This window comes from Haliaeetus albicilla, chromosome 20 (genome assembly GCF_947461875.1).
Source record: "Haliaeetus albicilla chromosome 20, bHalAlb1.1, whole genome shotgun sequence".
NCBI classification, from domain to species: domain Eukaryota; kingdom Metazoa; phylum Chordata; class Aves; order Accipitriformes; family Accipitridae; genus Haliaeetus; species Haliaeetus albicilla.
The window spans coordinates 24,080,038-24,102,879 of NC_091502.1; the positions used below are offsets into that span (position 1 = coordinate 24,080,038).

Sequence of the window (22,842 nt, forward strand, 5' to 3'; positions counted from 1 at the left end):
TAGCAGAAAGAAATGTTCAGTTAGATGAGAGTTCATTCATCTCTCCAGAGCCAACTTGCAGTTTATTGGTGGTTTTTTTGTTATTGCTTTGCTGCTTTGTTGTTGTTATTGAGAAAATCTCTCATGTGCTCATCGGACCAAGCAGTTTTGTCTATATTTTGAAACAACCAACATATGCTCCTGAGCATTGCATATGTATTAAGTAATTGCTTATCACTATAGGATCTGAACTCCTTGCAGTCTTTAGTGGGTTTATGCTCTCAGCTTCCCTGCCAGGTAAGGAAATATTAATTTCTGTTTTGAAGACAGGATTATGGGAAGATCAAGTGACTTGCCTAAGGCAATTGGAAACCAGTGGTTTATTTGGGACTTGAACTGAGGGTTTCCAGCATCTTTCTTCCCTTCCAAATTATCACAATCCAGTAAATGGTCATTTGCATAGTGCTTACTACTCTGGAGCCTGTGACGGCTGCAATATAAACAATATATATAAAGAGAAGAAGCAAGGTGACAGCCTTATTGCTAATGAACCTCTTGTAAATTGGCACATACAACGTGAAGTAGCTGCAGAACAGCCCTGAAGACTTCTTTTCTGAGCAGATGAAAGAGACTGAAAAATAGTAATCAACTAGCATTGCGCTGGTAATATTGCAGTCACGGTTCTCTCTGGTAGGGCTGTATAATACTGCACCTGCAGTATCTAAAAATACTTATTTATGTCATATGGCACCCGCCATGTTTCAGTTTGGTCCACGTCTGGGGCTTTTATGTGTTACGATCACGCAAACAACATCACCACAAGGTCATTACTTCGGGGTGTTTGTTGCATGCACTGAGATATCCCCTGCCTAATGAGATTTTTTTCATATCTCCTTCGTCTGCTTGATTAGGCAGGTGTTAACTGTGCGTTTGCTGGTTTGCGTTTCCTGGTACAGCCTTGAGTTGGTAACTCTGGTTCCACGAACTGGTTCAAGCACCTGCCTTCCCTTTGAAACCACTAAGAAGTTCCTACATCAGACACCTGAGTATCTTCCTGCATTTGGACCATCTCCTTTTAACGCGTTGTCTTAAATGTTATCGCTGGCCTTTATGTTTTGGAATTACTTCTCTCAGCAGAAAGATGTGGAAAGAGTACAGCTGCCAAACAGCCTCATCCATACCATGTTCCTAAATAACTTGTGATGAGCAGGTGTCCTTACTGAGATCCTTAGTCACTGGTTCTGTCTCAGTTGCTGTAAATGAGAGTGCCTGAACTGGAAGCCCATCTGCTGAAAACAGAGTGGGTGGATGGCAAAACCATCTCCCGTCCACTCTGCTCTCATCCCCACTGCAGCTCTGGGCTGGCTGTGTTGTTTCTGGCATCAGCAGGCTGTTGTCAGCGGGAGGTTGTTGATCACGTTGTGAGATGCCAGATCTGATGGGCAGGGTGGAGCTAAACAGCGACGGGTGAAAAACAAGGTGTAGAGAAGACGACAGTAGAAGGTGCCAGCAAGTCCTAGGATGATGTGGCATGAGTAACAAGTTACAGGGACGGATAGCAGGACTGTTTCAAACAGGTTTGCAGAGTGGCTGTCAGGGCCGTAGATGAGGTGACACCTTGCAAGAACCGAGAACAGGTGTGGTCTACCCTTCGTTCTTTGCCTTGATAAAAGGTTGTTACAGGACAGAAGGAAAAGTTTGAACCTTCTGTTTGTGGATAGGTGGGTATATGAAGGTATATGGTAAGAAAGATGTAGCAAGGATGCACCGTGAGTGGTTCTTCGTGCTTTTCTGACTGAGTGTCCAAGAGGAGCAGTCTCCCCAGTCTTCTACGTGTATTTCTGTTTCACTCAAAGGTATTCGGTGAGTTGGAGACCCAGTGAGCAGGGTTGAGCTAAGGGGGCATTGCCCTTAGGTCTAAAAGCTTATCCAAAAAACTACGCCCAATAATCTGGCAGAATAAGCAGGAGAGTGGGGATTTTCCCAATAGAACTAACCGGGTGAACGTTCAGGCTCAGAAGGGAGAAGAAAGGGTTGTCCAGTCTTGGAAACAGCCTTCAACACGCGTTGTTTTTCCCAGCGGTGGGAGAGAGGAGAATGTAGAGGCTGAGGCCCATGTGCGCGATGATATTACTTAGGGTTAATACCGAGATTGGCGTTCCTGTGAGCAGCTTGATTTATGGGTGCTCGGCAAGGGTGGGAGCTGCTCTTTCCCTCCAGGCTGGCATTGTTCGCCTCGTGCTATGTATATATAACGTGGGCTGGTATTGCCAAGGAATGCGACGTGTTTTCCCTGGGATTTCCATGTGGAATGTCATGTATTTCCTTCGAATCTCCTCTCCCAGAATGAAACGGAAGTTAATCTGGAGGACAGGGGAGGTCGTTCCTCTTGGACATGTAGGGAGGGAAACGCACCGAGAATTTCTTAGATTTAAGCCGTTTTCCTTGCTACGTCTTCGCTTAGAGTCTGTATTCTGGCAACGGCTGAAGCCAGATAAAACCTCTGACAGTTCTTCAAGTAAAAAAATGTTATTCTTTGCACACAGGAATCTTCTCTTAGCCTGAACACGCAGTGCAGTAGCTTACATTGGAGGGTTTTCAGTGCGGTAAGCAGTCAGCTCTCAAGCCCAGGTGACCAGCACGGTCTCTGCTAGCATCCTTGCGGTAAGTATTTCTTGAAGTTTCAGTTCCTCGGCAGCTAGCACTGCCTCTTAGCAGGTCTGTCCTCACTTTGAGCTTCAGAAGAAGGAATCGGTGTCATTGATTACTGAGTCTGTGGCTTTGCAACATTAGGACAGAGTGATGAGAGAGCAACACCGCTGGGAGTAAAAGAGCAATGCCATAAACTTTGCGTAACCAAATGCCAGCCTCTCAGAAGAGTGTTTAGAGGAAAACCTTTTGTTTTCACTCCAAGAATATCAGATAATCCCTTCACTTAAGATTTTTTGTGTGCAGGAAAAAAGTATCCTGAAGTACTCTATTCTTAATTAAAAAAATAATACCTGCAGAACTAACACCATGTCTCAGTCTTCTAGTTTTTAAATCCCCAGGAGAACAAATGCATGCTCTGAAGCTAGTAGCAGAGATTGCGCTTCTCTCCCTGATGTTATATGTTGTGATACTGTGGCAGTGTCTAGATCTTGGACTGTTGTACTAGCTTCTGTACAAGCATAAGCAAAAAGATCCATCGCTGGGCCAAATGTTTAAAAGTCAGCAGACCAGCGCAGGGATTTTAGCTGAATTACCTGCATTCAGGCCCCCAGACCTGAGGGAAAAGCAGCAAGGTGCCCAGCTCAGCAGTCCTCTCTCCGGTTTATTTAGTAGTAGTTGTAATTTATAAAGCATCACTTTTTTGAGGGCATGCCAAGACTTTGAAGGGAAATGTAACGTACAGTTTTGCTTGCTGGACTAATATTGATTGTTTTGGAAATAGCTTATAGATGTGTTTTTCTTCAGGGGGAGAAGGGGACTAATCTGCCAAAAAACACTTTGGACATTGTTTCCATTAAATGTGTGTATAGAGATAAATGTGGCTTTGCTGCTGCTGAAACCAACAACAGCCATTATTACTGTTGTTTTAGCCTCTGTCTTTACGCTTAGGGAGAACTGGGAGATGGGTCCAAAGGAGAAATAAGAAAGACTTTGTATAAAGATTGTCAAAGTTCTAATTTCCTCAGATCTAACCAAAGCTGCCGAAGCCACAAAAATGGTGGTCTTGGGGGTGAATTTATTGTTTTGTCTTGCTGTTTGTTGCAGAGCCGTGACCTTCAGAAGGATTGTAAAGTTTTATTTTATGATCCTGCTGGTAGAGAGACATATGTAATTTACTATACGAGTTCTTACAGACTTGGCTAACAACAAGTTTGACCCAGAGTTCAAAGAAATTATGGCTCCCGTTGTTTTATTGCTGCTGTGAAATGTATTATTATCTGTCCTACAGCAGTGTCTCAGTGTCTGCTGCAAAAGGTGTTCGGCAAAGATGCTCTAAAGGGAGAGCTTTCACGTAAAGGGCAAGAGAGCGGCGAGACTGTGTGGCCATTTAAAAGTCATATACTAGCTCCATCAGAAATTGTAGGCTCGATTATGGGTGAAATGTGGGTGAAATGACTTCAGAATCCTTGTTGCTCTTATTGCTGACACTATTGTGTTGTGGGAAATTGAGGCACGGAGCAATTAAGCTGCTTGCCCAAGGTTATGGAAGATGTGTGGCAGAACCATGGAACTGACCCAAATCAACCAAATTCTTGCTCAGCACCTCCCCGTGAGACTTAGCTCTGTTTGCCTTTGGGTGCACTGTCACACCAGCAGCAAGGCAGGATGTTTGCAGCTGATCCGGTTTCAAACGCATTTTTGGCATTTCTAAGATCCTAGACTGTGCTTCAGTGATTTTTATCTATCTCTGTATGTCCCAAGGCCTTTCAAAGATAGCAATCCTGCTGTTTATTTTTATTACTCTTACAATTGATTTTTTCTGAATAATTTGAGGCAGCCAACGGAGTACATTTTTAATTTTTTTTGCAAAGCTTGATCTTGCTTTTTGCTCTTCACCAATAGCTGTATATCTTACTGTCTTCAGCAGGTTAATGTACTGATACTCGTATGTGCTGTAAAAATGGAGGTCTAAATTTTCAGAAGTCACTGATCATGTAGGTTGCTGGCAAAAAAATACGCAAACTGCTCAGAAAAAGTGTGGTCTGGGAGGTGGCCTTAATGAATCACGTAAACACGCAAGTTTCTATATTGGACTATTCTGTACTATCTGCCATGACTTCCAAAAGAGGCTAGATTTCCAGCCACAGGGGAAAATAATTATATTTCATAGACACAATGGTTTTGTAATAATACTTCTGCGGTGTCTTTACCTCCAAAGTGATTTTTGAGCATTAATTCAGTGCTATCTTTGTGGCCCTTTGAAGATCCTGGGCTCTAAGCGCTCAGTACTATGATTAAGCTGTGTGAAGCAGGCTTGTGATCCATATTTTTCTGAGACACAGGTCTCCCGTTCTCTGCTTGTCCCTCGGCTTTGCTGCTGCTCTGTTGATGAATGCACAGCCACGGGCTGCCCGTCCAAGCAGGAGACAGCTAGACGCCCACCCTAGACAACTTCAGGGCTTACTGACCTCTCTGTGTCGGTGCTGCCAAGGCTGTTCACGCAGCTGTGATGCTCCAGGTGAGTGCAGAAAAGTCAGGGACAGGATCACGGTTAGATTTCCAGGCTCTCCTGCCCGAGTCGAGAACAGGTTTCTCCCATTCCTGCACGAAGTTACAGAAAATCGGTGCTTAGCCAGTAGCTAATTTGCAGCTCCAGGAGATCCAGCTGCAAGCACTTACCTACTGCAGAGATTCTGGCATGGCTGTAACCGATGAGGCCCTGTTCTGGCAGGTTGGAGTCACACGATGGCATCTCCGTGAAGCACTTGAAATGACCTCTGCAGTTGTTTAGTGTAAATAAGTCACCATGTGCGTTCAGGCTTGTCCAACAGCGGGTACACAGTGTCATAGCCACCAAGAAGGGGCTCTGCACAGCAGATGGAGTGCAGGGAAGGGTGTGCTTCAGATGCCTCTTTGTAAACATGCATGGGTAGTGCTTTTCCGTATCACCCTGCACATCTGAACTTTGCCACCCGCAAAACCCGAATAAACATGCAAATCAAATCTGAGGGCCTGGTTTATACAGTGCCTTCAAACAGTCTTTCAAATTCCATTATTACTAATGGCGTTAATAAATTATTAGCATTTATGGTGATTTAGGAAGTATAGGGTTCAAGTATTTAACAAATTTAATGAGCCTGTTTGTTAATCAACTTGATGGATGACTTGCCGGGCAGGATTACATAGCTGTCTCCTTGGAGTACATGCTAAAAGACGATGTTTTTAGCACTGTGTTACTCCAGTCCCTGATTGAGATCTAGTGCCATCTGTAACAGTGCTGGTATGGAAAAAAGGAAGAAAGTTTGTGCTAAACCCTCTGAGATACAATGTTATGAAGTGTTCATTTCCCACATCATTAGAAACTCAAAATAGCCATCTGGCCAAAACCAGAGATGCATATGTCTGCATCTATGGTTTAACAGCATTCAGCTGTGAGGGTGGCTGCTCTGTAGCTTTTGGGACTGGGAGCTGGAGAGCATCTTCTGCCGCTGATCTTAGGGAAGTCTCTTTGCACTTTGGTCTTTTTCACGGTTGATCTGCAATTCAAAATTGAGCTGAATTTTAGGAGGTGTCTGTCTAAAATGCAATAGACGTTTCAGCCAGGAATATAATATGCTTCCTATGCTTCCAAATGGCCTAAAATGCTTTGAAACCATAAGAGCTTATCACCTCCATGCATTACTCCAGTAATTATTTTCACCAGTAAAAAAGTGCTGTATTTCAGTCTCCATTTGCCTGGCCTCAGCATCTGTCAGGAGGATCTCAGTGTGTCTTAACTTTCAGCATTTTGGGGTCATTAGAAAAGACCACAGGGTCTTGAATTTTCAAAATTTGACCTGAAGTATGATGGCAACAAGCTTTTACATGCTGCTTCAGTGCCTTAATACTGGTAGGAGCTGGGGGTGTGCTGAAAACAAGGTCTTTTTGCTGCTGGCCTTGTTACATTTACCAGGTGCCACTCTGTCACCTATAGATTACCTGTAATAGAGCTATGTCTGCTATACACAGCATTTTGTATATTCCTTGTTCTCAGCTGGTGATGTACAGCAGAAAATAGGACCTGAGGAACTCATTCCTCATCAGCCATTCACTCCTGCACGTGGTCTCAGCTTCCCTACTTGTACAGTAAGGATAATCAGATTTCTGTGTCTCAAAGCTCATGTGCATCATAGGTCTACGCTCCAGTAGTTTTAGCTCTCAGCTGTGCATGGTCTACGCTTGTAAACAAACGTAGAGATGCATACTCCAGATTATTTACACTTTCTAGGAGAGGCCTGAACGTAATATGACAGCAATGATTTCCTTCTTCTAATAGAATTTTTAGTTCATTATATTGACTGTACAGTGCAAGCATATATCCTGAAGGGGTGTCACTGGAAGGAGGAGTAGGGGGAAAGCATCTGTTTTTATTCTGGCTTCTGTTTTGACCAGCAAATATAATGGCACATGACCGTTGAGCCGACAGTAATCCGGTTACAAAAGTCTTCAGAGTTACTGCACCAACCAAATTAAACTTGATTATGTCCAATTATGCTGAAAAGCCAGACAACAGCTCTTAGCTTGGGGTGAAGTAACTTCTTGCGATCGCATGCGGGGAGGCCTTGCGGGGTGTCAGGAGGATAATTGCTCGTTTGCTCTACCACAGAGCACCATCTGCTCTTGAAGTAATGCCTAAGGATGTGAGAGTATACCAGGGTCGGGTAAACAGGCAGGGGAGCCTGGCAAAGATTTCCTCCTGCCTGTTTTATTATCATTTGTTTTATGGTTGCTTGCCCTGGGCCCAGCTGCGGTCAAAGCCCCATTGTGCCAAATAGTGTCCGTAGAGGGAGTCCTTTCCATACAGAGCTTCTGGTCTCATCAGGAAAAAAGAAGAATGAAGTGGCCTTTATGCTTAAATCAGAATAGCGTCCGTGTCTGGAGCATTGCCTGCTGCTCTTTCCACCAAGCAATGCTACAATGGTTTTCTGTCTTGAGAAGGTGAGGGAAAAAAAAAGGAAAACTCCCAGTTTCTTTTTCTTCCATGGTAGGAGCAGTGTAAGTGGGGGAAAAAAAGGGCAAACGTAGCTGCCAAAAACGTATCTGGATCCAGGCAGGAGAGTTTGCATGAGGAACTCATCCATCCTAGAAGGAAGGACCATGCATGAAGAAGCTCTACCTGGGCCCAAAATAGAAATATTTCAGCAGCATTCTGTCCCAGCTCAGCTCCAGGCAAAATTATTTCTTAACTGTCCAGTTTACTGAGGCAAGCAGGACGGGGCTTCGGCTTGGATTGTGGTTCTCAAATAGGAAAACCCTTTTAATTATCTTCAAGTGCACGGACTGGAAGCGTCCTCTGGCTGCATCCACAGACACCGTCCAGCTCAGCACCCCAGCCCCCTCCCTGGGCTGCCTGGTGGTCTGAATCCATTCGTGATGAGACTTGCTAGTTTTTGCCAGGATCTCCAACAGAGAGGGGACAAAGCAGGTTTAATCTGTTGTTTTCCCATCGCCACCACTAGCAAATGGACCGTCAAGTCCCAGGGAGGGTGTGTGCCTTCAACACTGCTGACCTGCGAGTCATCTCTTCCCTTCTCTCTGTTTTCAGTCTCTATTAAGGCATCAGAGCTCTGGTGCCCACATCTTTGCCAGAACACTGTAGTGAAGATGCTTCAAACTGTCTCATTATCTGATCAAAGCGTCCTGTGCTACTATTCCCCCTGCTCGTGGGAAGCAGCCGGTGCTGCTGGAGCTGCTGTCTATCGTGCGAAGGAGAGGACCGTCTTGTGGTTTGGCTTCGACTGCAGTTGTTCTGGGGGGCTTGCTGTGCCCTTATACGGAGGGTGGAAAGCTTGAAAAGACTCGAGTTCTTGAAAGAAGCGATTTTTTTTTTTTTTTAACCTTGAAAATTCTTGATGAAATAAAAAAAAAGCTGCTTCCCTCTAGCTCTGCTGCAGGAACTGTTGCGTAAAGATAAAGTCAGGTCGTATTGTTGTGGAGCTGCATCTCATGAGACCGAGCGTTCGCTCGGAATTGAAAAGCAGGCATGTAGCACCGAGCGGCACAGCAGATTTTTAAAGCCTTTCCCCCTGCCCCCCAGCATGTTTCGGTTTATATTAACCTCGGTATAGGGCATTTCCAAGGGATTAGTGCCTGGCTGGGGTACGTAGCCCAAAGCATTTCAGCCAGCTGGTCCCTAATCCTCAGGAAATGCCCGGTGTCTCCATCCATCCCTGCTGCTCACACCAGCGAGCCGGAGCGAGGAGGGCAATTGCTCTGCTGCAGCTTTCCCTTCTGCCAGTAGATGGCACAGCTCATTTAAATAAATTTGGAGCCGGCAGAGAAGCGGTGGGCATTGTGGTTTCTGTCTTAGAAGTTCTGATTTTTCATAGATTTCAGTTTCAGACAAGAACAAGGAAGCACACTTGAAGGTTATGATTAAAAACCCCGGAGGTTTCTGCAGGAGAAAGTGTAGCTTTGTCGTGCACCTGGGCACATTAAACACGCGGCACAAGGGCTTTTTCTTGGAAAAAAAGTTTTTCTTTCTGCCCTACCCTTATGCGAGGAGTATGATTTCTTACATGGCATCTCTTAATTTCTCCCTTGCTATGCCTGCTAATTCTGCTGTTCCCCCTTCAGTTGCTCCTGCTGGCAGAGACAGATTCTTGATGGCTTCATATAACTCCCTCATCGCGTTTTTCCAACACGGGGATGTGGTTTTCACAGTTTTCCGCCAAGGCTGCTGGCTGTTAGCTCAGACTCCGGAGATTTACGCAGTCAGCTGGGGCCAGCCTGAGTTCAGTCTCCACCGCCGGTTGGAGGAACAGCTTGAAGTTGGTAAAACTGTTATGAATGTGCAAGCGCTGCCAAATCAGAGCCACGTTCATGACATACGTTGTCTTTAACTCCTAGAGGCATCGGGGGTGATACTTGTCTTCCTGGCCAAACACTTTAAGTAGGGCCAGCATTATATAAGGCATTGTAATGTTACATGCATTGAATCATATGTAATCTGGCAGCCCGACACCAGAATTAACTCACTGTTCCCACCCTGCGTACAGCCACGGTAGAATTAGGGAGGCACGTTCACGTGGAGCATCTTTGTTTTGAGCATTTTTCTGCGCGGAGCTTCTATTTCACATTTGAGAAGGCAGCATATTTAAGTGTACAGAAAATGCAACCTGTTTCCCACCCAGGAGTCCCAGCAATCTGTGGTACCTGTGTCAGGCATCACCAAAGGCATGAAAAAAGAATTCACAGGGGTACTTCATGTTTTGGAGACCGTTCAGATATATCTTGTGATATAACCAAGTCAGTAAATGTGATCCATAATAAAGGATGAGCCGAGAGAAGGGATAGTACAGCAAGAGAGCAGGGTAGTAAACAAAAGGCTGGGACAGAATACATAGAATAATTCATTCCATTTCACACAATGATAATTATGGAGCATTTCTTTAAACATCCGTCGCCCAAATGAAGTATTTCAACTCTGCGTGGTGGAGGTTGTTAACATAAAAATGCGGACAGGGTTCTCTGCAACTGGTTTTCAAACTGATACCACTTTGCATTGGTGTCAGTATGAGCAAATTCCTAACCTGTGAATCATTAACATCCACCATGGTATGGCTTTGCATGATACCTGTGTATTAATCATGATTGTCAACTCTCAACTGGGGCTTTATAAAGACCCAGTAGGTCACCGGCCTCCCTGAAATTGCTCTGGGGTTTGGGAAGATCTCTCAAGCGCAGGTCACCAGGACGCTGTTTTCCCTGCGAATGCGCAAAGTGCCTCTAACCCAGGAGAGTTTGCGGGCAAGACTCTCGCTCTCATGCAGTGTAAATTGATACAGCTCCAGTGCACTGAATAAGGCAATGCTGGCTTGTGCCAGCGCAGAACTGGCCTCTCCGTCCTCCCCTGCTCTCAGCTCCATCACGCACGCCGCGTTGGCAGAGATGGGCGAGCTGATCTGACCGTAGCCGGTGTCTGTGCGGACGTTGCCGAGCGCTTGAATAGGATCAAGCCCTTCCTTTGGGCGGTGAAAAGGTAGAAAAATCTTCTTTTTCAGCCCTTGCTTTTCACTGGCAAAAAAAGAAAAACAAAGCTGTGGAAAAAATACATTCCTAACAAATGACATACTTGTTCTTTAAGGGGTTATTCCCCTCCTTTATGTATTCACAAAGATGATAAACAACATATGGCTTAACTGTGCTGTCCCCATCTTGAAAAGAGGTGTCATGCCTACCTCCCAGCCGCACTGCGAGTCGTAATTACTGCTCTACGGTGATGCAAGATCCCCACGCGAGCGGCGTTATATAAAGATTGTTGTTGTTTGACATACAGGAGAGCATCCAGCCAGCGTGGAGTTGTTATTGCACCAGCTACGGCACAAACACCTAAGGAGGGACCGTCCCTGCCCACGGAGGTTGGACGGGCAGGGAAGTTGAGGCAGGAATGACTGAATGTGCCCAAGCAGGTTTGGGGCAGAGCTGCCGTATAGAGACAGGTCTTGGAAATCCATCCCCAGCAAACAACCCCGAGTTGTATTTTCCTATTAAGCGGGCAGCGTGAGAGTGTCGTGGGCTAGGAGGACTCGCGTTTTATGGGTGCCATGCCCAGGTTTTTGCTTTTAAGGGTGCAGCGAAAGGAGGGTTAGAGCGTAAGCCTACTCGCGGGGCTGAGGAGGGAAGTTTTATTGCTGCCTGAGCTGGGGAGAGGATCAGACTTTTAAATGTACAGCATTTCTAGATCTGGAAGGTGATAGTTAATCTCAGCCAGGGTATAATACGCTGTAATACGAAACCGGGCTTGTCTGCATGAGACTCCAGCGGCAGTCAAATCCCCTTTCAGTGGGCACTGCTCCATTATTTAAAAATCAATAATAAAATATGAAGCTTTTATCGATTCCCCTCTCTTTTTTTAATCTTTTTTTTTTTTTTTCCTTCTTCCAGGAGGGTTTTTGCTGTCGCTGGCGTTTGGCCATTTCTCTCTCGACCTCTTTGTTTTCCTATGGCACCTTCGCCTCACGCACAAGCCCCAGCGGGGCAAAAGCCACCCTCTCCTTTTTGGGGTGAGAAGGACCTTTTCCACCGAGAGAGGGGAAGGGTCCTGAGGGGCTGGGGGGGTGGGGGGCGATTAAACCATACAGCGGAGGGCTCGGCTCGGGGGTGTCCTTCTTTTTTAATTAGAGCAGCGCCAAGGAGCTCCCCTGCCTCAACTTTCTCTAGAGGTGCTGTAGGAGAGCGTAGGGAGCTGGAACCGAAAGGCAAGCCCTCCTGGGTGGCGGGGGGGGGCCGGGCAGCCCCTTTTTCCCGCGGGGTTTGTATCTTTAAAGCAGGCGGACCGGGAGGCGTGGTGAGCCGGGGAAGGAGCCGGTTTCCTGCTTCCCCGCTCGCAGCCGAGCGGCGGCGGCGGGGGGAGGCGCTCGTCTCCCCCCCCCCATCCATCCATCCATCCATCCATCCACCCACCCACCCATCCATCCACCCACCCCTCCATCCATCCACCCACCGCCCTCCATGGGCCGGCGGGGCCGGCGCTGAGCGCCGGGAAGGCAGCGCCCGGCTGCCGCGATGAGCGGCGGGGAGGTCGTGTGTTCGGGCTGGCTCCGAAAGTCACCGCCGGAGAAGAAGTTACGGAGATATGTAAGTCGTAACCCACCCTATCTCAGCTCTATCCCGGCTCCGGGGTGCTTTTTTTTTTTTTTTTTTTTTTTTGGGGGGGGGGTCCCTATGTCGGTAACCCACCCGCCTTGGGTGCACCTGCCGCTGCCTCGGCTGGGTCGGGGGGTGCCCCCTTTTTCGGGCAAGGGAAGGGGTTGGTGTGGGCTCCCTGCTGGTTGGGGAAGGGGTAGGAGGATCTCCGATCCCCCCCCTCCCCGGCTCATCCCCTTGACCCCCGGTGATGGGCAGTTTTGGGGCAGTTCTTGCTGCGCCCCGCGGTGGCCGGGCTGAGCCGGGACCGGCGGCTGTCGCCCCCCCCTCCTTTGAAGTCGTGGGGTTTAGGAGAGGTTGGGAATACCTTTGGCCTGAAGAGTAAAGGTAATAATACACGTTGGTCGTGCGTCGTCCCCCCCCAACACCCCCATAACGGCCGCTTTCCCCCTCCCCGGTTCCTATTAATCATTTAACGTCCAAGCCCTTTGAAGATAGCACCAGTAGCGCTTCGATAGCCTTTTGTGTCATTAGCGGCCGAGATCAAACACTTCAAAGAAGTTGTAAAAAGAGGGTCCAAATGCCAGCTCTGTCACATTTCCCCGCTCATTGAAAGAAATAACTGTTCTTTGCACCCTCCGCCTGACGGTCTTGCTGCGCGCCACGAGTGCTAGAGCTCAAAAACACGGCTACGTCGAGCTGCCATCCTATGACTCGGCACATCGCTCCCCGGGATGAAGCCGGGGTCCCGCTCCCTGACTCCAGTGACCAACCTCTGCCAGGCTTTGGTCGGCTGGGATGCAGCCGCTGGGAGAGAGCTGGATGCTCTGCCTTCCTGGGGTGGGGGGACACACACCAGCCAGATCGTCCTTTGGTCCCGTTGCTTTTGCCCGCGTGGATTTTGGGAACGGCAGGCAGGACAAGTGCAGCTGGCATCTCCCCAGTGCCTGTTATTGACTGATGGAAGCATCGCTGCCTACCCTTGAGAGGGAGGGGGATGTCTGTAGTCCCGTATCACAGGCTAGGGCAGGGCCGGAGGGGTGTCCGATTTGTGGTCTGGTGTTATTAGCCTCGTCCAAAACGGGCGCAGCCCTGTCGACATCAGTGGTGCCACACCATTTGCATTAGACTGCGTGCCCGGTCACTCTTGGCAATTCTTTCCTCGTGTGCCTGATCCCCTTCGAGGGAGGATCAGGTTGGCTGCGGGATGGAGTTGCGAGGGAATCGGGTTTTCTTGCTCCCTGTCCCCCCGAATGGACTGAGACAAAGGTAAAACCGGGTGTTTACGTGGCAAATATCAAGCCCCCGAATGTATGTAGGCAGGCTTTGTGGGGGATGGACAGAATGACTTTGTGCATGCTGAACTGTGGAGGATGCTTTTAGCTTAATGGAGCAAAGCACCTTCCTCCCGCAGAAATCAACTAATTGCTGATCCTGAGTCACCAGTGGCCTTAACTCATCAAACATCATTAGCTCCCCAGCATCTGCCCCATGAAAGGGCGCTCACATCGCCTTCTGAATATCCAGCTTGTGCTCTGGCATTCCAGCAAGAGCTGAATAAATCTGCTAAATGCTCTACACGAGGGTGTGACACGCCGGCGGTTAGCGCTAATTATCGATGTGCATAAGAGTGCTTTTCATCCAGATACATCCCAAACTGCTTTGCAAGCCACCTATGTTTTTCAAAACATCCTCGTTTCCCCAAGAGGAAACCCGGCCGCGTTGAGATGTGCCTGTCCGTCCCACACAGCCTCCACGGGGCAGGAAGCGATGCTCGGCAGATGTCACTCGAGGGGATCTCTGTGCCGGAGCGGTGCCGGCGCTGTGGTCAGCGGGACTTCCCTTCCAGTCACACCAGTTGCGCCGGCTTCCTGCGTCGGTGGCTGGATTTGAAAACGTTGGCCTTAGTTGGGACTGTGTTTCGCTGGGTGGTGCCCCATCCCCTTGCTTTTTCATGCATTATTATTAATTTACTAATACTTAGATAACTGCATTGGGCATTCGGGGCGGCGATGCGTTGGTGAGGTTGTTCTCGGCGATAGTGGTTCAGAGCAGGTAGATGTGGTAGACCCTGAGGCTGATGGCTTTGCTCCCCTAAAACCTGCCTTCATCTGCAACAAACCCACACGTTTGGACTTTGATTTTCATGCACAAAAGGCGAGTTTTCCGCCACCGCGGTGTTATGCTGGCTTTTGTACGGACTCAAAGGGAAGGTGCTGAATCGCTGGCTTTGCCACTTTCCTTATGCCTTCGGTTTGTTTTCTGCTTTGAGACCTCAAAGGAGGAATCTCAGGCTGCAGGATGCTTCTAATCGGGTTTGAAGTTCCTGCTCTGGCTGTATTGACACAGAGAAGACGATAGGTTTATTTTTTCTTTGACAAGCGCATTTCAAATGTACGTGTCTGTACATGGGTGTGCTGCTGACGCTGTCCTTGAAATGCTGTGCTTTTATAAGCCTGGGTTTGTTTTGGTTTTACTTTTCAAGGAGATCCTTGGCAAGAGGGGAAGGTGCTAAGTTTTCACTCTAAATTCCAGGCGGAGTGGTTGGGGAAGGGGACTCTTCTCCACACCTGATCCACACAGCGTTAATCTGCATTTACAGCAGTACCTGCTTGGTTTCACTTCCAGGGATTGCATTTATCTGAGACTGTGGGATATTTTATGTAGGACCTCTTTGTACAATGCTCTGGGACATATCGGAGTCAGGAGTTTCTCTTCCATTGGGAGACATTCAAATGATCAAACTATGACTGCTTCAAGGTTGAGACGAATTGTGCCTCTTTTCTGCCTCGTAACTGGGGATAGGGGTTTATGTGGACCCTAGGCAGTTTGGCCATGATCTCGGATGAGCCCTATAGATGCTACTGTAGTGTTGATACTAAAAGGTAACCAAACAATTGAAGGTCAAAAGTAACAGAGAAACCAAAATACCACCTTCTACCTCTGTTCTGCTTGGGATGCCAAGCTCCATCATCTGCTTGCTTGATTTTTTTTTTTTTTCAGACAAACCCTTTTGTACCTTCATAGAATCATAGAACGGTTTGGGTTGGAAGGGATCTTTCAAGGTCATTTAGTCCAACCCCCCTGCCATGAGCGGGGACATCTTCAACCAGATCAGGTTGCTCAGAGCCCCATCCAACCTGACCTTGAATGTTTCCAGGGATGGGGCATTGACCTCTCTTGGCAACCAGGGCCAGTGCTTCACCACCTTCATTGTAAAAAATTTTGTCCTTATATCTAGCTAAATCTACCCTCTTTTAGTTTAAAACCATTACCCTTTGTCCTATAACTACAGGCCCTATTAAGAAGTCTGTCCCCACCTTCTCCCCTTCTGACTTTCATGCATGGAAGGGTCTCCTTGTACACGGCCACAAAGCACAGAGCTGTCCTTTAATTCTCCTCCTGGCTCCTCCTTAAAATACCCATGGAAAAAAAAAAACAAAACAAAACAAAACAAAAAACCTATCCCTAAACAAAACCCTTGGCTTTAGTTGTGTGACCGATGAGCCGAGACCAGTGCGTGTTGTGCCGGTCTGTACTGACTCACTGTCTCCTGGTGCTCTCTCGCTGGACGTGCCTGTCTGTTGTCTCCTGAGTTAGACGTGGGTTTAGCGTGGTGTTTTGTGTCTATCCGCTGCCCGGCACGATGGGGTTCGGGGGTGGGCTTTCTGGCAGAAAAGTAATGTAAAAAATAACTGCTGTCATTGTAGAGCAGCTCTTAGCTTCCTATCATTAAATCAATGCACATTGCCTATTCATTTATGTACCGTGAAGTCAGAGTATTTTCTGTCTGGCTGAGATGTGTATTTACAATTTTGACTGAAACAAAAGCTTCTCATCTTGTGCTGGTTTTACAGTCCTTTAGTGCTCCCCACACACACACTGGTTTAACTGGGGGGAGAGTTTGGCTTTGTGCATCAGTGGTCTTTTTTACATCAAGCGGAAGCAGTTTAATCAAGATCATCAGAAGACCTGCTCCTCTCTGATGGGGTGAGCAGAAGAGGTGAAGGGAGGGTATAACGGGCTGATTTACTGATCACAGCCCTATTCCTAGGGGGAACTCCCTGATGAAGGGCTTCTTTTGGACACCGAAGTAGATCCTTCATATCCCACTTGAAGATGCATAGCGAGGATGTCCTCGTTAAATGGATGTAGGATGTGGACTGAAGTAGGACCACTGGAGCAGAGAAGTCTTAGGCTGCTCAATTGGTGGAGTTACCAGGTGCTAATTGGGATTTTATATAAAATATAAATTTATGTAAAATATAAATTTATATAAAATATAAATTTTATAGCAGGGAGAAGAAAGGACATCCCTTTCATTCTGCAGCAAAATTTAAAAAAAGGGTATTAAGCACAGCGATCTCCTTTTTTTTTTCCTCTTCTCTCTGAGGAGTTTTAATGGGTCGCTCTCATGCTCAGCTGTGCCATGCCTGATTCGAGATGCTCCTCTCTGCTGAAAATAGGAAACGGTTGCAGAGACTCTAGAGAAAAGCACCAAAAAATGAGAAGAAGCCTAGAAAACATGGAAAGACTGAAGGCAATGAGGTTGTTTAGTCTAGGAATGAGAGGGCTGAGAGGAGAAATAACAGTCCTTGAGTATGTCAAAGGTAGCTGCGAAGGGGAAGGCAGTAAACTGTTCTCTGTGGCCAGTGGTGGGATGCCAAGAAGTGCTGAGCTCAAAACTGCAGCAAGGGAAACAAGTGTTAGGAAAAAAACTTCCTAACCCTGTTTGCCAGAGGAGTGGAGCAGTGGAACAGATGGTTTGGGATGGGCTCGGAGTCTCCATCGGTGGAAGTTTCGAAGAGCAGGTTGGCCAAACCGCGCTTTCAGGAGAGCTGATCCTGTTTTGAGGCAGTGGAATAAATTTGACAAATTCTCCAAAAGTCCCTTCCAGTGCTGGTTTAGGTGAGTTGATGGATTTTGAGCCTGAACTCAGGGAGGGATAGCAAAGAGGCTTTAGGGCACAGATCATGGCATCTGGATCTGCTGATGGGACTCAGGGAAGTCCTCTGACCCGGTGCAAACAAGTTCTTTGTAGAAAGTTTTGACAGTGCTGAACTCCATGACTTTGCCTCTTATTCCAGCTGTCAAGCTGCCTTGCTGTGCCCCGCTCCTCCCATGTAATCTCCAGGCTTGATTAAAAAAAGCAATCAGGCATTTTAGCTGTTGTCATCTGCCCCGTGATTCAGAGGAGGGATGAACACTTGCTCCACCGGAGAAGGTTTTGCAGGTCAGGGGGTGCATTTTGCTTGCAAGGGCAGTGCCCGCCAGCGCTCCTGCCGCACCACCTCTCTTGTGCAATGCTGCACAAAGGTCACGCTCCGTAACGTGTTTCTCTGCTGCATCATTGCTGATGAGTCAAAACAACCTCTTCCCTGCAACGTTCTCTCGGGGTCATTTGTTTGAGCGTGGGGCTGCGTTCCTTTGCCCACTGTAGCGTTTTCTGGCAACAGTCCGATGGTGGTGTATTGTCATCATGATACTCTTGATCTAGTAACTTGCAGCTACTTGCAGAATGGTTATGGGGGTGATGGAGTCAAACTCTTCTTGGCTGTAGCAGGTGACAAAATAAGGGGCACCAACCACAAACCAGCTTTGGAGGTTCAGGTTGGGTCTTAGGGAAGCTCCTCCACTAAGAGAGCCATGGTGTAGAGGAACAGGTTCCCACAGAGGCTGCAAGGTCTCAGTCTTTGGAGGTTTTCAAGATTTGCCTAAAGAAAATCCCAGCTGACCTGATCTAGTCACACCTCAAATGCAAGGTTGGACTAGAGACTTCCCAAGGTGCCTCCAGCCCAACATTTCTGATACTTCTGTGGCATAGCGCAGCCCGGAGCTACCAATTTAAGAAGCAATGTATCTGCTTTAGCCCAGCTCCCCGTGCAGGTGGATAGTCCTTGTTTTGTTTTCTACCAACACAAGCAACCTGGGGGAAGTGCTATGCTAGGGCAGTTCTTCAGCTGCCGAAACTCAAACTGGTTTGGTCAGGGCTAGCCCGCATTTCTTCCCGAGGCATTGCATCGATCGAGGTGGACGTGCCCGTAGAGGTAAGGAGTCTGTGTGGAGTGTGGGGAGTGAAACCGGTGTATTTTCCTGGTGTTTTGGCTTTGCTAAGACAGCTTGAGTGGATCTTCAGCTGTCTGTCATGACTTTGGAGCTGGCCAATGGTCCTGGCAAAGTCCACAGTAGATGTGACAGATTGATGGTGGCAAAGCACAGGTTGAACTTAAGAAATACAAACAATACTTAAGGGAAGTGTAACAGGAAGATGGCTTTGTTTCTCTTTGGAAGAGAGCAGAAGTGATGTTGAAACCCTTTTTTCTTTTTTTTCTCTTTTTCTTTTAGCGAGTGTCAGATGCAAGAGGTGATGTAATAGTGTTTACCAGACTGAAGCACATAATTTATAGTAGTGACTCAAAGGCAGAGCAAATATTATTTATTTGGATTACAGTAGCAGCTGAGGTGACTGGGATTGGGGCTTGATGCTCTGGGTGTTTGGTGAGACCACATTTGCCCTGAAGGGTCTGGTCAGATGGGGAAACCGAGGCACGGAGCAAGTCAGCGGTTTGGCTGCGCTTGTGTTCAGGGTCATTCCTACAGCTGGGAACTCAACTCGGCTTTATCTCTTCTACCTGAGCCAGGGGTTTCCAAGCTGCTCGCAGGCTGCTGGGGATGTGTGAAGCTACGGAAAGGGATTGCAACTGATCCACAGAAGTGCGTAGTACTTCTAGCAGGGATTTAGACAGCGAGAGTGCCAAGGTCATCTGGGGGCTGTCTGAGATGAGTTGATCCAAAAGATTTGGAAATTACTGCTTTTAATATAAACTGCCCTTCCTTTCAGTACTCCTTTCAAGTCTTTAAAGTCTCACTGCCCTTTCATAATTGCTTAGGTGGATCTTACAGCACCTAACAGTGGTGACGAAGCATATTTATCCTTATCTCAGGAGATGGGAGAAATGAGGAAGAGAGACCTTGATTTACTTCGGGGTGCGCAGAGAGCAGCAACAGAGCTGAAACAGGTTTTGAACTGCTGTCGCTGCCATTCTGCGTGACCTCTCCTTCACCTCTCAGCCCTTCTCCGCAGGATAGACCCATCCTGCCAAGGATTTGGGCAAAAAGAGGTTAAGCCCAGGTTCAACAATATGCAAATGCTTATTATCCCACACCATCCTTTGGCTGGGTAATTTTATGGAATTTTAATTGCAGCACACCTAGGCATATCGTTTGGTCGAGAGGCGTCGTGTAAGCACAGGCTGTTGTGATTTCCTCAGCCAGAGCTGCGAGCGGGGCTGTTGAGAGCCTGGCCCATGCCACCAGCTGGGGCACCTGGCTCTGGAGAGGCTCCCAAAACCGCTGAGCATCCAGAAAGTCTCCTGGGACATCCTGGATCTCTGCTGTGGGTCACTGAACAGCACCTACCGTAGCATTCCTCCTGCGGATGAATAATCTAGGGGCAGACCTGCCCTCCAAAGCTTCATTTGGTGCCTCCGCAGTCTAGCAATGGCTCCTGTAATTCTGTTCAAATAATAAAAATAACTTGGGAAAGAAAAATCCTCATTCTTGTTTGCACATCAGATGATGTCTGTGCCTTATCTCTGGTCCTTCCCCAGCACACAGCGCTGCAGGCTCGAAAGGAGCAGAGCAGGGAAAGGCTGAGTTGTGTTTTTGTTTGCCTTTTCCAGTCTCTTATCCCAGCTTCAGAAGTCATCGCCGTTAGAAATCACTTGTTTACACTCTTGCAGCTCACTATGTTAATATCCCAGCATGGCTGGATACTTTCAGGCAAAAGCTTTCAGAGTTGCTGGCCTGGAAACGCTGGTGCAAAGGTCTCGCTCCCGCGGAGGGATGGGTGGGTTTGCTCCTCCTTAGGCTTTTTCAGTCTGAATCTGGAGAAATTGGATCAGAACCTGAACACCTTGCTGCCAAGTGAAACCGGCTTTGTGGTTATCACAGGTTAAACCAGCAGCAAATTGGCAGTGAACGTGGGAGGCTGTATAGATGCAGTTGGTACAGAGCAACCCTTCTCTTTCTTATTCACGATTAGCAACAAAAAAGGCAATTATTCAGCATGTGAAATTGCAAAGAACAGACCTGAGACCTCAAGAAGCGATCCCGGCCATGTGCACGCTTCCAGGCAAACACACTTGCACCTAAGATATGCCTGCAACAACCTGGATTTAAAATGTACAGAGAGGAATTCCTCAAGGTCAGCATGCAAACCTGCACAGTGCAGTCGTACATATGTCATCAATCATATCTAGCCATACAGCAATTTAAATATGTGTTGTGTTTACATTAAAAAAAAAAGAAAGAAAAATAATAAATAAATCAGCTTCAGTCAAAAAAAACCCCAAATCATAGTCATCTTTAGCCTGCAAGCTGTGCCTTTAAAGAACAGGAGGAAAATATGAGTGCTGGAAGCATATGTTTCTTGCTGTGTAAGATAGCCAGTGGTGCCTGTTTCTGCAATGAATCTGGAATAATTTGATGCCAGCAACCTGCGGGGGGAGGATTTCATCTCTGGATTTGTCTTTTCGTATTTGGTTCCTTTTTTTTTCTGAGCTCTTGCGCAGTTTTCCTGGAGAAGGTTAGGATCTGGGAAATCTTGCATCAGTCTGGTTGTCTGCATTACACTAATACCTAGAAATGGACTTCTCCATCCAAACATGAATATTCTCACACCAAAATGATGCCTGTTCAGGATAGGAGGTTCACTCTTGGGCCAGGAATGGGACATTTTTTATTTATAGTTTCAATCTGGCTTTGAGGCAGGACCAGTTGAAAACAGCTCTTAGACATTTCTGTATTAAGCGTTCAGATTGCTTCTTCCTTTCCATTGCTTGGAAAGCTTTTCCATCTCTGCTTACTCTGGACTCTTCTTCACATGGCCTCTGAATTTTAAAATCCTGTATGTTCGGTCTCTCTTTTTCCTGTAATGTATTGACAGAAATATCTTCTGGTTGTTTTTTTTTATTATTATTATTATTATTATTATTATTATTATTATTTATTATTTCTTTTGCTTCCCAACGTCTTTTGGACATGTCCAAAATATCTCCATTGTGTCTCCTGGATCTAAGATGCTCTCCTAATAGCATCTCAGTACTTGTTATGCATCTTATTCCACTCAAACCTGGTATTTTCCAAAGGCGTTTGCTTTGGAAGGCATTTAGACATCTCTTTGGTGGAGTTCCAGCTCCCGCATCCATATGGTAAGATGGAAATAACATTTGAGTCAAAGATTTGTGGTCTTCTGAATTTTGTAGATTTTCAGTGATTAAGTTTTGCTGATGATCACAGCTGCTGCCTCACCCGTTCAGGTTCCTCGCTGACCTTCTGAACATCCCTGTGGACTTCCATATGGCTGCCAAAGGATGCAAGCTGACTTGCTAAACAAACTCCTTGGCCACTTAACATAATACCCGAACGGGGATTATGTCTTGTTTCCAAAATTGATTAGTAAACCTTCCTTTCCCTCCTCTTTTCTGGTGACACTGAGGTGTCATCTAAATTTTCAACTTCAAAGAGCTGTGTCATGCGTACGTGGTAGGTCTGGCACTGCGTGCTCCTGTTGAACTGGGCAATACTTACGTTTGTCTGCATTTTTTTATCTCATAATAATGTCAGTAATCATGCTGAATGGGGTTATTAGTCATTGCTACTGATCCGTTCTGCAGATCTTCATCCACATACTTATTTAATCATCTCTCGAGTTTCTTGTTGTTTATTGTAGGGTAGATATGTGGGTTTTGACTGCTATCTGGATGCTCTTGGCTTGAAACAGTGCCCCACGGAAAAGCAAAGATTGGCCATGTAATTAGCTCGGGGTTTCGGTACTGCTTAGTTGACTCTCCTTTGCAAAGTCCTACTCACCTCCGGATCTCCTTCCTTCTCATGCTGCTTTCACGCGGGTGCTTTGCTTGAAAGCCATCCAGCACAGGAAGGGGCAAACACAATAAATGCCCCTTTTGGCTTATTGACAGCAGAAAATAGCCACTCTGCTTCCATGCCATCGACGCCGCACACAGCTCCTTTGATTCTGGGTCTCTGTGTCCTAAATAGCTCCCTCCAGATAGGAAGCTCCCAGGAAAACCTCATTTGCTTTGACCCAAGAAGAATCAATGACTTGAGGCTTGTGTTCTCCCTCCCTCTCGCCTCCCCTGCCCTCCCTCGCCCACTGTCCACCGCACGTAACGTCAGACCGGAGTTTCCAGTGGGGCAGTGGGGAATAGAAGGGCTCATTGTTTCGGGGGTCAGGGCACGGGGCCGGGGTGGCAGGAGAGAGGGGAGCGGAGCTGGCGGCTGAGCCCCGCTGCTACCTCCAACCTGGCCCTATATCATCCATAGTGGCAGTCGTGCAGACAGGGAGCGGTCTGTGATTGTGGCAGGCTTTAAGCCTTTGAGGGAGGGGAATAAATAAAATTAATGAAAATTAAAAAAAAAAAAAAGAAGAAGAAAGGCAGAAGAGGTGGGATGTAGGGAATGACAAGGAGTGTATGGGGTCCTGGCTGTGCTGAGCGGAAGGAGGTGCTGAGAAATGATGCAGGCTGGTCCCCGCTTGAGGCTCGAAATTGGGGATTGAGG

At 47.2% G+C, this 22,842-nt stretch overlaps 1 protein-coding gene across 4 annotated transcripts in view; it reads left to right on the forward strand.

Annotated features, from left to right (window-relative positions):
• The first annotated feature begins 1,982 nt into the window (after window positions 1-1,982).
• Window positions 1,983-22,842, forward strand: part of GAB2 (GRB2 associated binding protein 2) — a 108,202-nt gene continuing 87,342 nt past the window's right edge. For 2 of the 4 annotated variants that reach the window (XR_011329007.1, XM_069808541.1), the window contains exon 1: window positions 12,037-12,249. Coding sequence is in view for 1 of the 4 variants with exons in the window: in XM_069808541.1 (XP_069664642.1) it covers window positions 12,178-12,249 (72 nt within the window). In the remaining 3 variants the exon portion in view is untranslated. Of the gene's footprint in view, window positions 2,644-12,033; window positions 12,250-22,842 lie in introns of those variants that run through there. The other 2 variants (XM_069808542.1, XR_011329008.1) reach the window with 2 other exon arrangements.